General features: G+C 42.5%; 1 protein-coding gene across 1 annotated transcript in view; it reads left to right on the top strand.

Moving 5' to 3' along the window:
- DNAJC4 (DnaJ heat shock protein family (Hsp40) member C4) overlaps positions 1-13,985 on the top strand; it is a 338,056-nt gene extending 324,071 nt beyond the window's left edge. Inside the window, exons 6-7 of the mRNA XM_033955045.1 lie at positions 852-938; positions 13,711-13,985. Of these exons, the coding sequence (XP_033810936.1) occupies positions 852-938; positions 13,711-13,813 (190 nt within the window). The 3' untranslated portion in view covers positions 13,814-13,985. The remainder of the gene's footprint in view (positions 1-851; positions 939-13,710) is intronic.
- The last annotated feature ends 1,274 nt before the right edge of the window (positions 13,986-15,259 follow it).

Below are 15,259 nucleotides of genomic sequence, written 5' to 3'. Positions count from 1 at the left end.
AAGTCTTTAAGTAGTAGACAAAGAGGTGAAATTGAAGTAGAATGTTCATATTTTGGCCCCTCCCTCATCCCACCCAGACCACGCTCCCTTGCCACAAGGACATACTGCAATTTTAAATATCCATATTCTGGATTTATAAGATTGGGGTTTGGACATCCTTGCAGTATGAATGTCTAAATACAGGTTTTCAGACATCCAAAACACAAATAAGACTTGTAAAATAAGGGCCATAGGCATGTGTGCCTTTCCAGCTGTGAAGGTGCACCCTTGTGTTTATTTAGAACGCTGCCTCCTCAAAAGCTTCTAATATCCAGTCAAAGCCTCAGCACAATTCATTATCTTTTAAACTTTCAAACTTGTGAGTGAAACCTCCCATACATAATATGATATGTGAATGTTATGTATGGGAAGTTTCGCTCACAAGTTTGAAAGATTATGAATTGTGCCGGGGCTTTGACTGGACATTAGTTGTTTGACCCTACACCATAAATAATTAGACTCTTGGAAAAGTGTCCTCGAAAGCTTCTTCACATTTATACCTGGTTCATAGCAGGAATAACTTTGTATGTGAATATGTGAGCAAGAATAGGTAAATGCTGATCCTGTCCCCCCAAATCAGTGCATAGGTGATAAACCTGTCCCCTAGAGAACATGAGTATATACTGCATACAAGTAGACACTAAATTTTCCAAGTACCTATTATTGTGTGTGTATGTGCTTTGACAATTTTGGAAGTCATTTATATAATTACCAACTTAATCTCTGGGTAAAAGACTAGGATGATGTCTAAATTTACTCCTAAACTTGCTAGGCAGGCCATGATAGAACTCTCCTTTTTTTTTTTTTTGCAGGAAGGTAGGAGAACTGCACACTGATTTCCTGAATGAAAGAGACCATCTCTTAACGAAAGACTATAATGAATCCAAAGAGAGAGCCAGGTGTGTATGTCCAAATGAGACGATGAGACTGTGACTCATACTTGCTGTGTACTGAGAAGTATCCTGGCTGGCTGATTCTTTTTTCCTTTTCCTTTCCCCTCTTCCCTCTTCAAAGAAAAACAATTCAGTAATAATCTACTTATCTGCCTTGAACAGAACTTAGCCTGAAATAGTTCTCCCCATATATTTGGATTTTACAATTAAGTACTGACTTTTCCAAATCGAAGCTCAAAGCCATTTTGTGAGTTATTTTATAACAGATTGCCTAAGTTGGGAGTCCAGTTACTGTAAGTAATAAAATGGCAGCCAAATTAATTTACATGGGCTGGGGAGCTGGTAAAGATACATATGCAGCTGAAGTACCTTCATATATGCATATTTTATAACCTATACTTGTACTTCTTGACTCTGTCTGTGTTCCACCTAAACTGTGTGCCTAAACATACCTATACCCAAGTAGCACAAAAGCATGCATACAATAAATTTATCAAAGCCCTTTTTACATATGAGAAATCCTTTATAAAATGCCCCACTTACTAGAGTATTCTACAAGAGACCGCTGAAATGTTCTCAGCCCAACCAACAAAGTTGGAGCAGTCTCCATCGAGGCCCCACCCCTACCCCTTTTATGAAGTTGCGTTAGGCTTTTTTTTTATCACCGGCCGCAGTGGTATTAGTTCCAACGCTCATAGAATTCCAGCGATTTTCCACTTTTTTCATTCTGTATTTTTCCAACGGAATGGAAAAAAGTGGAAAATCACTGGACTAAGTGTATAGCCTTCGATGGAGGCTGCCCCAACTTTGTTGGTTGGGCTGAGAACTTTTCAACGGCCCCTCGTATATGTGGCACCTGGCATTATGCGCTATTTCTGTGCCAATTCTTCAGTGTGGAAAGGTGTTAAAATGGAAGCAAGCCCAGAAAGTGACAGATCTGTGCAGAACTACACTTACGTGCTCAGTTATAGAATAGTCTAAATCAGGGCTGCCCAAGTCCGGTCCTCGAGATCTACTGGCAGACCAGGTTTTCAGAATATCCAAAATGAATATGCATGAGAGAGATTTGCATACCAAGAAGGCAGTGCAGGCAAATCTCTCTCATGCATATTCATTGTGGATATCCTGAAAACCTGGCCTGCCAGTAGATCTCGAGGACCGGACTTGGGCAGCCCTGGTCTAAATAATGAAGAGTGGTGAGAGTGTACACATTCTTATATAGGAGGAAAAAGCCTCAGGAATCCCAGTGCACAACTGTCAGTTTTATATCTCATGCACTATTAAAGAACTAATTCTCATTCATTGGCAAAAATAACCAAAACCTCCTAATAATGCAAAAGTAATTCTCATTCAGTATAATAGCATGCACTTTGCAGGCTGAGTATATAAATATGCAAATAAGCATCTGCCCAGGACAGATAGGGAAATTACTTAGAGTACCTGATTTTAAAAATAAACCTTACTGTACACCCCTTGGATAAATCTCTGTGTGTAAAGGTGGCTAATCCCAATAATACATAAAAATTCCATAAAAGAGTAAAGTACAGTAAGGATTTCCCTATAAAAGGGTTAGGGTCTAAAGATTAAATAGCCTGAATTAATGTATTAATACAGATTAATTTACATTCATGATTTAATAGAAGTGATTAATAAATAGATCCCAGAGAAACTAATGGGGCCCACATTATATGATATTATGTTAAATCATGTTAATATTTATGTATTAATTTATTTGAGAGATTTGTTATACCACACAATCAAAAACTCATCATGATGCTTTACATAGTAAATGTAGAAAAGGGGAAATCGTGAGGCAAAGGATGTCGAACACTCAGCAATGGGTTATTCCAAAGTGTACTTCATTGGAAAACAGCCCTGTATCAAACAAGTGGACTTGACACTGGCAGTGTTTCGGCAATCCTGCCTTTGTCAAGAATCTATAATAGCTGTTCTGTCTTCTTATAAAATGCTTGTGTGGACACAAACAGAAAACCTGTGAATCAAACATTTCAACAGTCTTTTAAAAGCCTTCACATCTCCTTGCTGCCTTATGTAGGTTGGAAGCTTGTTCCGTTCTGAGGGGCCTATGCACGAGAACACACTCACTTGTGTTCACCAGCTGGATTCTAAAGTCCCTCCATATACTGTTTCACGGTCTTTGCTGGTATCTTAGGCTTTAGCTCTGTTTGGCCTACCACTCACCTAGGTTCTTGTTGAGGTTATCCATGGTTACAGAAGATCAACGAGTGGATAATTCATGCAGTTAAGGTTTAACTACCTTGTATTTGTTTAGAAACATAGAAACATAGAAAAAGCGGCAGAAAAGGGCTATTGCCCACCAAGTCTGCCCATTCCAAGTATCCCCCCCTGAGTTTACTCCCTTAAAGATCCCACGTGAGTATCCCATTTTTTCTTAAAATCTGTTACGCTACTGTTTGATGTATCTTAGTGGGGCTCAAGTCATGTTTGTTTTGTTTGCCTTGGAGGTACAGTGATTAGTGTATGAAACTGACTAAAAACCCATGATATGGCTCTATTTACATGAATTACACTGTTCCCACTTTGTGTGGAAAATATTAACTATAGTCCAAGGGTGACGTGTCTTTGGCCTATATTAGAGCAGCAGCTCTTGCTTACCTGATGCACTAGGAATAAACTGAAATATTTGTCTGGGGTTCTTCTTGTGTTTATTTCTGTGCAATAAAATAAAATATTTGGGCTTAAGTTTGAGGGTGGTCTGTGTTCTGTGAAATATTTGAGACGATCTCTTGTAGAGATAATTTATTTTCAATGTTGGTTATTTTACTTGATTTTGGCACTCATTTTCAAAGCATATGGATATCTCAAAAGGCTAAAATGTGCTTGAAGCATCCAAATCCCAATTTTGCAAAGGCAGAATAGGGATGCCTAACACAGCAGTATGTCCAAATATGAAGGGATTATGTTTTGGGGCAGGACTAGAGAGGCCCTGAAATCTGGACATCCAACAGGTATTGCCAAAGGTGAAGAAACATCCATGCCTAAAAAGCATCCTTATTTAGACCTGTTTCAGGGCCGGATGCTCTAAAATTGCCTTTAAAATCCTGTGGGTCACCGTGGTGCCAATAAATTGTCTGATTTGAAAACGGTGATTGCATTGAAACAATTTTGCATGCAAATGAATTTCACAAAGGTCTACCGTAATTCCATCCGATCAGTTGTTGGAAAAGCAACTGTCACACATGCGCAGAGCTAGCAGGAGAATCCCCAAAGCAGCCTCCTGCTGCTCAACTGTTCGGGGCAGGAAGACTTTCTTTATTTTCTTTCTTTTTTAATGGGCACAGATGTTGTGCATGTATTACACATGCACAATATCTGCCCCCATAAATTAAATAAAAAGTTGTGCTTGGGGGGCGGATAAATGGAATGGGCAGACTTGGTGGGCTATAGCCCTTTTCTGCCGTCTTTTTCTATGTTTCTATGTTTCTATGTACCCTCTGACGACGGCCCTGAACAACAACAACAACAATAAATCAGCAGTAGGGATAACCACTCTCTCCTGCCTCATTCACTTGGACCCCTCCCCACCATGAAGATCACGGGCAGGAGGGATGCTCACTCCCTTGACCACCTGGACCCCCCTCCACACAAACACACATACCGTCTTCAAAATGGCAGGTATTCCTCTTCCTAGTGCATCTTGGGAGGGGTCTAAAACTGTGGTTCAGATCCTATGGGAGTGGCTTAGGCACCTGGGCCAATCAGGGATGCACTGGGAAGGGCCTTAGATATCTGAACATGGCCCTCCTCCCTTATGATGATAAATGTTATTTCAATTTCATGGCAGATCTGGTCGTTAATACACTTACCGATACCACCAGTGCTACATTTTGTGCATCACCAGGCAATGTTAGGGCATCGATCGGAGTGCTCATTTTAATATTAATGGCCTTGTTTTAATACTAATGACCTCATTATACTACATGTGAATAGCAAATTCAGAGGCTGCAACAAACCCACAGAAAAGCCCACGGTGAGCCATTTTGTGCATAAGTGGGTGAATTTCATTAAACTGGTTCAAACTGTTTTAGCATCGATCATCACAGGCAAGGTGAGTTTAGAACACATGTGCCAAACACAAGGCCCGCGGGCCGAATCCGACCCGCCTGGCCATTTTATGCAGCCTGTGGTGACTGTGTGCCTTACACTACACCAGGGGTGTCCAAACCGCGGGCCTCAGGTGGCCGGCTTGTGGACAATGTAGTGTTTTGCTAATTGCCACCCCTAGGTGTTTACCTTCTGGCTGGCTCCCTCCTTCACACTGCCGCAGTCATTTCTGTGTACAAAGCCGCAGGCTCACCCAGAAGCCTTCCCTCTGATGTTGCGACATCAGAAACAAGGCTTCCAATTCAGGCTTCCGTTCTGAGCTCCCTTGGGAGAATGGTATAGAAAATTGAATAAATAAATAAAATAACTTAGAAGCTGCCGCCCGCGGCTTTGTGCACAGAAATGACTGCAGCAATGAGGAGGAGGGAGCCGGCGTGTAGGTAAATACCTGCCAGAGGGAGGCAAGTACTTGAGACACAGAATGGAGGGAGGGAGAGGTACATGTTGGGACTCGAGAAGGAGGGAGCACAAACTTTGGACAAATGATGGAAGGAAGGAGGGAGGGGCATGAACTTGGGACATAGAATGAAGGGAAGGAGGGAGGGGAGCATGAGCCATAGGATGGAAGAATGGAGAGAGTGAGGGAAAGAGATGCTGAGGTGAGGGAGAGAATAGAATGGGAGAATTGGGTGTCTGAGAGAGGGAAAGAGATGGTGCACATGGGGAGATGAAGAAAGAGGAGAATTGTTGGGCAGAGAGAGGGAGGGAGAGAAAATTATTGGACATGGTGGTGGGAGAGGAGTGAGGTGTCAGACCACTGGAATGGGAAGGAAAGAGAGGGAGATGCCAGACCACGGAATGGAAGGGAAGGAGGAGGAAAGAGAGATACCAGACTGTAAGGAGATGAGATGAAATTATTGGACATGGTGGTGGGAGAGGAGTGAGGTAGAGATACATGGGGAAGAGAGAAATGCCAGACCACGGAATGGAAGGGAAGGAGGAGAGAGAGAGAGATGCCAGACTGTAGGGAAGAGAGATTCCAGACCGCAGAAAAGAGAGTAGAGAAGGAGAGAGATGTTAGACTTCGAGAAGAGGGAGGGAAGGAGAAAGAGATACCAGACCATGGGAGAGGAGAGAGATTCTAGGCTATGGGAAGGAGAGGAGAAAGATGGCAGACCATATGAGGGGGGAAAGAGGAAGACAGAGTTGTCTGACCATGGGAGAGGGATGAGATAGTACACAGGGATGGAGTGGAAGGGGAGGCAGAGGGAGGAGATGGTGCACAGCAATGGGTGTGGCAAGGAAGAGATAAGAAGAAATGCTTCTTATGGATAGATGGGAATAGGGGAGAAGAAAGAGAGAGGAGATGGTACACATGGATAGATGGGAAGGGAAGACATGGAAGATAGATTTTGAGAAAAAAGCAGAAAAATGGAAGAAAGTTGAATGTTAAAAGTTAATGCTAAAGATGGATGTATCCAAAATGAAGAACTGACTTCTGTTGAGAACACGGTCTAAAGAGAGTGATCGATTGTTGGTATAAAGCGCTCAGAGATATGAAACTCCAAAGGGTGAACTTGAAAAGCCACCCTACAAAAAGAATTCACCTTCCAGTCATTGTAACTTCTTATAACATTGATCACTCTCTGAGACTGGGTGTAAAGTTGTATTGGTCATATGATTTATAATCATTCAAACTAAGATAGAATTTCTCTACTTGTACCACAATGTATGAAATGCATAAATCACTGAGTTGGTTAGATGGAAAATACTATTCACTTAGCTTTGAAAAATGCTTTAAAGGGTCCCAACGTAGCCCCGTTTCGAACTCTGCTTCAGGAGACCCAATTGTAGATGTTAAGAAAGTGTCTGTGGTGGAAGGTCCTGCCATGAAGTGCTGCCAGGGACCCCTTTGCTTGTTATGTTTTGCTCTGTCCTGGCATTGAACAGTAATAGTGGTGGTCGTAGCGAGAGTTCTTCTGACAAATTGCTTGCCTGCCCTGAAATCGTTGGTTATTCGCGGTTTCAGTAGTAAAAATGATGGCATTTCTTTAAAACTGCAAATAACATATAAAAAGTTGTTCGCATTTTTTCAATATTCGCGCCTATTGGAAGCCCGCATCTACCGCAAATATGGAGGGAGAAGTGTAGTATTATTATGGGGCGGGGTCTGGGGTGGAGAATGGGTGGGGACTGGCCTGTGACTTAGCCTGTGTTTTAGATTTTGGCCCCTTAATGTGATTGAGTTTGACACCCCTGGTTTAGAACATCTGGGCCTCAGTCATGTCCAGGGTACAAAAAGGTGCTCTGACCAACCAGCTGTTTATTGAAGGGATTAATGCATCACACCTCCTTAATCTCCCCTCTCCTCCGCTCCTGAAATTGAAACCAAAAGGGATACCAAGCTCTATGACAGCTTCAAGTATTATATGCATTCTTAACAGAGCAGGAAGTACATTTGAGGAGTAGCTTTGTGCAGTGGGCTTAAAACCAAAGGATTTGAGTTCAAATCCCACTTCAACTTTTTTTTAAATTTAATTTTGAGACTTCCAGAAACTTATATTTAAGTACAGTAGGTTTTTTTCAAAGACACCTGCAAGCTTGGTATACATTCAGGTAGAGTAGATATTTTTCTGTTCCTGGAGGGCTCACAATTACAGAAACAAGGAGTTAAAGTGGGAATTGAACCTGCATCCTTTGGTTTAAAGTCCGCTGCACTAACCACTAGGCTGACCCGCTGCTCTGAATGGATATAAGTACATAAGTACATAAGTAGTCGCCTCCGCCGGGGCAGACCAGAGGTCCATCCAGCCCAGCGGTCCGCTCACGCGGCGGCCCATCAGGCATATTGCCTGGTCAGCGGTCCCTGACTAATTTTATGCCTACCTCTACACTTATCTCTAAACCTTCCACTGCTCTTATCTGTACCCCTCAATCCCTTTGTCTTCCAGGAACCTATCCAGGTCATCTTTGAAACCCTGTACTGTGCTATTTCTTATCACGGCCTCCGGAAGGGTGTTCCATGTGTCCACCACCCTCTGTGTGAAAAAGAACTTCCTTGCGTTTGTTTTAAACCTGTCCCCCTTCAATTTCATCGAGTGTCCCCTTGTTCTTGTGGTTTCTTTCAAATTGAAAAATCTGTCTTTGTCAACCTTTTCGATGCCCCTCAGGATCTTGAAGGTCTCTATCATATCTCCTCTGAGTCTCCGCTTTTCCAGGGAGAACAGCCCCAGCTTCTTCAGTCTGTCAGTGTATGTAAGGTTTTCCATACCCTTAATCAGTTTAGTTGCTCTTCTCTGGACTCCCTCAAGCATTGCCATGTCCTTTTTGAGGTACGGTGACCAGTACTGTACACAGTATTCCAGATGCGGGTGCACCATAGCCCGGTACAGTGGCAGGATGACTTCCTTCGTTCTGGTCGAGATACCCTTCTTAATGATACCTAACATTTGGTTTGCTTTCCTCGAGGCTGTGGCGCATTGTGCCGACGCCTTCAATGTCGTGTCTACCATCACTCCCAAGTCTCTTTCCAGATAACTGACCCCTAGCATTGATCCCCCCCATTTTGTAAGTGAACATCGGGTTCCTTCTCCCTATATGCATGACCTTGCATTTCCCTACATTGAAGCTCATTTGCCACTTTTTCGCCCATTCTTCCAATGTCGTAAGATCTCTTTGGAGATTCTCGCAGTCAACCGTGGTTTCAACCTTGCTGAATAGTTTGGTGTCATCTGCGAATTTGATGACCTCGCATTTTGTTCCCGCCTCCAGTTCGTCAATGAATATGTTAAACAGGAGCGGTCCCAGCACCGATCCTTGAGGAACCCCGCTCGTGACCTCTTGCCAGTCCGAGTAATGGCCCTTTACACCAACCCTCTGCTTCCTGTCTGCCAGCCAGTTTTTGATCCATCGGTGGACCTCCCCGTGCACCCCATGATTCCATAGCTTCCTGAGCAACCGCTCATGTGGTACCTTATCGAAGGCTTTCTGGAAGTCTAGGTAAATTATGTCTATGGGTTCTCCTTTGTCCACCTGGTTATTTACCCCCTCAAAGAAGTACAACAAGTTTGTGAGGCACGACCTACCCTTGCAGAACCCATGCATTTCTGAGAATGCTTCTGTACAGATTAGAGAGTTACATGGTAACCATTACCATGATGATACTGTGGTAATGGAGACCATGTCCAAAGAACAGCTGGTATTACCACGATATCTATAGGTTGATATATCAATATATTGCTGTAGGAACGATAACTGATACCATGGTAATCCCACAGTAATGGCGAACTGGCCACCTTCCCTGCATGTATCATAAAACCCTGGTAGTCTAGTGGCCTCTTCAGGTGCAGGAAATATCCCTAGTCTTTCCTGGCCTCTATCACCACTGTACCCGCCACTAATAGTTTCAAAATGGCTGCCAAGACTTCATATAGCAGCCTCACAAAATTTCCGCGAATCTCACGAGGCTGCCATATGAAGTCTCAGCAGCCATTTTGAAACTCTATTAATGGTAGTAGAGGGCAGGAAAGACTAGGAATCTTTCCTGCCTCCAAAGAAGCCACTAAACCACAAGGTTTTTAAGGTATGTTTGGGGAAGATGGAAAGAAGGAGAGATGCCAGACACAGAGAGGGTCGAGAAGAGAACAGAAGCCAGACAAGGGGAGAGGAGACAGACCAGAAGGAGAGAAGACAGACCAGGGGGAGAAGAGAGAAGGCAGATCAGGGGGAGAGGAGAGGAGCAGACCAGGGGAGAGAAGAGAGATGCCAGACGAAAGGAAAGAAGGGGGTGGGATGGGATGCGAGATAATAGACTAGACCAGGGAAGGGGAGCGGAGAGGAGATGCCAGATCAGGGAAGGGGATGGGATGGGATGGAAGATGCCAGATCAGGAAAGGGAAAGGGTCAAGAGATGCCATACTGTGTGAAGGAGAGGAGAACAATGACAGACCATAGGAGGGGCCTTAAACAACCTGGGCCAATCAGAGTCTTAGGTACCTTCCCGGTGCATCCGATTTGAGCCAATCAAAACCTCGGAGGCATAGGGGGGGGGTGTAGAGTAGCGGTGGGAGAGCGTGGGTATCTCTCCCGCTGCTGAAGAGGGTTGGGGGTTGTGTCGGTTGGCGGTAGGAGATTGTGGGCATCTCTCCTACTGCTGAAGAGAGTTGGGGGTTGCGGTGGAAGAGATTGGGCATCTCTCCCATTGCTGTAGGGGGTGGAGGGGAATTGTTGCTTGGTGGCAGGAGAGGCTTACTTGCAGCTCAATTTTTTTTCCCCTTTATTCTGTGCTTGTGTCCATCATTATCACCAGCGATAGGTACATGCAAATTTAGTGACTCTTTGCTACTGTCCGCTGACCTCGTTTGCATGAGTGATTTTTTGAGAATGACTCATGGTTTTGAAATTGCTACATGAATGCCTGCGACAGCGCCTCGTCGGTATTTAACGCCAATTTTTGAGAATCTGCCCCTTAGTTTGTGGTTCTGTAATGTATCTGCATAGGGTTTATCTATGTTCTGCATGTGTGACCGCAGCCAGATTTTCTGGTAGGAATGAAGGTTGAGAAGCGTTTTGGGTGTAATGGCCCCAAGTAAGAAGTTATTTCTCTGCTCCTTCAACCCTTTTGTACCCAGAATGACCGTAACTTAAAAATTAGCAGAAACTACTGCCCTAGGGTTACTATACGAGTCACGAAAAAAGGGATGGATTGAGATGTCTGGATTTTACTTTCATTGCTTTCAATGGAAGTAAAACCCGGATGTCTCAATCCGTCCTACTTTTTCTGAAGTGCATCCTATTGGGTTTTTCACTGAAAAGGCAATAAGCCATGTGCTAATGGTTAATGTTAAGGATTGCTTGTATAGGTTTCAAAGTTCATGGAAATGACTGAGAGAAAAGCACCAAGTTATTTACATGTTTGGGGTTTTTTAAATTAATCTTTATTGGTTTTCAAACTTTGACAGTGCCATACAATTAATTTATATGTAAACATTACAGAAAAGGCACATTTAACTACACAATTAATACAGAAAACAATCATTCCCCCCCTCCCCATAACTTGTTATATTGATTAATCCTTATTCATTTTTAAAGCTCCCAGTAAGTGTAACATATAATACAATCATTTATACTTAAATCACACTTAATATAGCATGAAATTCTAAACTATATCGAATAATCCCTCTCCCATTTATCCTATATTTATTCATAATTAAAAGAAGCCAAATTATTTACATGTGATATTCTGAGACCTGTACTTTATTGATTTTCTTTTTCTTTGTTTGCTATTTAGTTGCTCAGAAATGGACATTGTCTGTATTGTTTGGTTTGCCTTCACACCAAGAAAAGTAGTAAGCCATGTGTTATTGATTTGCTCTTACAATGGATAAAAAGCACTAATCCCCCCCCAAAGCCGCAGTAGCGGCTGCCATTCAGCAAATGCTTCAATGCCCCTTAAATCCCTATGGGCACTGGAGTGATTACCACGTCTTTGTAAAAGGAGCCGTAAGTTATTTGTGTGTGATATTCTGAGGGCTGCTCTTGATATGTTATGAGCACGAATAATTAGAACTGCAATTATTGTCTACACTAAAATGTCACTGGTATTGAGTTGATGTTTGGTTTGCTGTGTGCAATGCAGAACCCTACAAGCCTCACAAGTTGTACTTTCATTGATATTCTTTGAAAATAACAATGAGAAAAACCAAACAAACCACTACAGGCTTAAAATGTTTATTTGCAATGCCTTAGGCCCATAAAATTGCTTAAAATTACCTTTCTGCTTTGAGCAGGAAGATATGGGTATGAGAATTAAGACTGTAGGGACGTGCAGGGCCGGGGATGGTGAGATGATGGAGATGAATCTTTGTCCCCGCGTCACTCTCTAACATCCATGTCCCTTGTTCCCCAACCTCTCTTCAAATTTTGGGCACTTTAGTTCATAAAATTGATGTTTATGTTGGAGGTTTTCAGCACATGGATGACTAGCTCACTAACTGAGACATTCTGACTTGGACATACCTCTTCTGAGTTAGTTGTCCTTTCTAAAATATCCCTCCTCATGTAGTAGTTATTGGTCTGTGAGTACATTATGTATTTTGTTTATAACATTCTTAGACTATTTAGATAATGCAGGATATAAATTTGTGAAATAAAATTTTAAAAAAATAATAATAATTCTGCTGTCAAGGGGCACATGCTTATCGGTGTGTTACTATAGAACCCAATCTATTTCTTTTCCCTGTATGCAATAACTGATCATGCTCTATTTTCTTCATACTTATTGTCACTGGCTATGTTGTCTGCTCCGTTTTTGTTGCCACTGCAAGTGTTCTGTTTATACCCTCTGTCTCCTCCCTGTGGAGGAGGTCCACAGGTGGCTACTAAAATGGGCAACGACTTTTGTCATACAACATTTGAGAACAACTTAAAAATCTAAATATATGGGATCAGTCCCAGTTTTTCTTTCTATGAAAATCATGTTTTATCACCAGGGATGTGAGGGGTTATTTTTGATACGACGTCCAAGTCTGACTTTGGATGTTTTGTGAAGTTCGTCCATAAATAGGGTAGGAAAAATGTTCATTTTTGAAATCGCAAAACGCCTATCTTTTTCAAAAACTGACATTTCTACAGGTGTTCATCCTTAGTGCATCTATCTTTTTTGGCCATTTTCAAAAACCAAAACATACAAATGAAAAACATACAACCAAGCCATTTGGACATTGGAGGGGCCAGCATTTTTAGTACACTGGCCACACAGACATCCCAGCAGAAGGGGGCACTGCAGCGAACTTCACATAAAGGGTCCCAGGTACACATCCCACCATAACCTCCTTACATTGTATGGGGATTCCTTCAAAACTCACCCCAAACCAACTGTATCCAACTGTCTACCACCCCTAAAGCCCATTTACCTGCAAGTATCACCTATATGTCAGTACAGTAGGGTTTTGGTGGGCTCATATTTTCCACCCCTAATGTAGTGTTTAGGGTGGGATATGGCCCTGGGTTTCCTTCTCTGCAGCTCACTGTACTAACAACCAGACTACTCCAGACACCTGCTTGCTGCTCTAATAGGATTGGGTGTTATATCTGCTGCTGACATAGAGATAGATAAGTACTATTTTGTTCACATCTTTGGAGGGTTGGAAGGGATCAGTGACCCCTGGGGGAGTGTGTGTGGGGGATCATGCCTTCATATCTCCAATGGCACCTTTTGGGCCCTTATTCATTTCTATAACAGATCTAGCCCCAAACCTCTAAATGGTGCCCTGGAAATTTTATGAAATGTATATCGCTGCAAAACATCTAAGTCCTAAGCCCACCCTATTCTCACTCTAAACATGCTCTGTTGAGATTTAGATGTACTGGAGATGAACAGCCTAGAAAAACATCTAGAAAGTAGGTTGTGAAAATGGTGATTTAGACATTTTGGCACTCCAATCATCCATTTGCCACTTTATGCCATTTTTTTTTTGTTTTGTTTTTTTTACATATCTCTGTTTTGAAAATGAGCCCTGTATAGTCTTAGATTTTAGGAAATGGTTATAGGTACATTTGTTTCCCTTCTATGCCTTGTTGTGGTGACATATTTTGACATCTGTTCAGTGGTTCTGGGTCAATGGGCTTATCCAAGTGTTTACCTGCCTTGTTTCATTTTCTTTCTTTTTTTTTGCCTGTTTTCCCTGCTCAGGGCTAATGGTGTGATGAAGCAACATGAAATTCTACGTCAGAAGCATTTGGAATTTGCAAAGAAGGAACAAATAAGTCCCAGGAGTGACCATGTGGAGAAATAATGGGGAGAGAAACTGCTGGATCCTTTGGTTTTACCTTTCCTTGCTGTGTCCTTGGCACTAACTCAGTAGGTTTTGCCAGGTGGCAGCATGCCTGAGAACTTTTAGTCTGTGCATTCCTGAAGTGAACACTCAACACCTCTCTGCTGAATAAACCATCACCAGCAAAGCTTGAGACACTCAAGTGCTAATGCTGCAGGCAACCTAGTACAGCGGTCAAGTGTGTGAGTGAATGGAAATGTACCTGACTCTACAGGTGTATCTGAGTTTGAGAAAAAGAGGAAAGGCATTCTGTGTAACAGACTGATTTGAGACCCATGTCATGGCCTCCATGTTGGGCTTCATTGCTTTAAGGTACTATAGTAAGGGTGGTATAGTCTCCCGGTAGAGGTGGTGGAGACAAAAACTTTGTGAATTCAAGAAAGCATGGGACAGGCCCCTGGGATCTCTTAGGAAGAGGCGATAGTAGATGCTACAGATGGGCAGACTGGATGGGCCATTTGGCCTTTATCTGCCGTTATGTTTCTGTGTTTCTATGTGAGCTCCATGTGACTTCTGATGCTTGAATTTTCCATAAAAGTAGATTGCAAAGCTACAATGAAAAGACAGAAAAGCACAATGGGAAACAAAATAGTGCGGGCTCTGTATATCATAACGGAAAATCTATAACAGGGTGTCTAGAATAAAAGGTAAGCAGGTGCCTGCTTTTCTTTATAAAATACTAGCACAAGTGACAAAAAACACATTCACTTATACTAGCCCGATATGTGGTGTAAACACCTGCATCTATTTGATAGCCAGAACACAAGTAAGTTATAGAATACTATCATTTATGTGCTCTGCCCATACATATGCCCACCGACAAAAGTATGAGCCACACCATCAAAATATGGCACATATTTTTCTGCTAGTCAGTATTCTATAAGAACTCATTTATGAGAACGTAGGTGGTGGCTAGGACACCACTATCTATCCTAATATTAGGGAGCTCTCCTTTGGGGATTCATTTCATAAACTTTGTTTGCACATAAAAAGCCTTTTATAAAATTATCCCAGAATTTACAAGCTCAAAAGTACACATACTACCTGATATTCAGAGCAATTTAAGCAAGGAGGAGAGATACTCCTGAATGCTTAAATGACACTCTGCAGCCCGACCACAGATATTCAACAATCCGTAACCAGAAAGTGTCAATGAATTTTAGCACAGAATGGCTAATTTTGAGTCAGGGAAGGAGCTGGCAGGTATGCAGATACTATCAGTATTCAGTGCCAGCCCCCATACAGATAAGTAGGTAAATTTAGGACCGCCTTTAAGCTGGCACTCGCATAACTTCTGGATCCTGGCTTAAGTGTGCCAGTCCCCCTTCTGTTCCCTCCTCCCTCTCCTCATCCCCAGATTGTGGCAGGCCTCCTTAAAATAGCTGCTGCCACCTCTAGTAGCAATTG

This window comes from Geotrypetes seraphini, chromosome 8 (genome assembly GCF_902459505.1).
Source record: "Geotrypetes seraphini chromosome 8, aGeoSer1.1, whole genome shotgun sequence".
Taxonomy (NCBI): Eukaryota; Metazoa; Chordata; class Amphibia; order Gymnophiona; family Dermophiidae; genus Geotrypetes; species Geotrypetes seraphini.
This window is presented reverse-complemented; position numbering and strand designations above follow the sequence as displayed.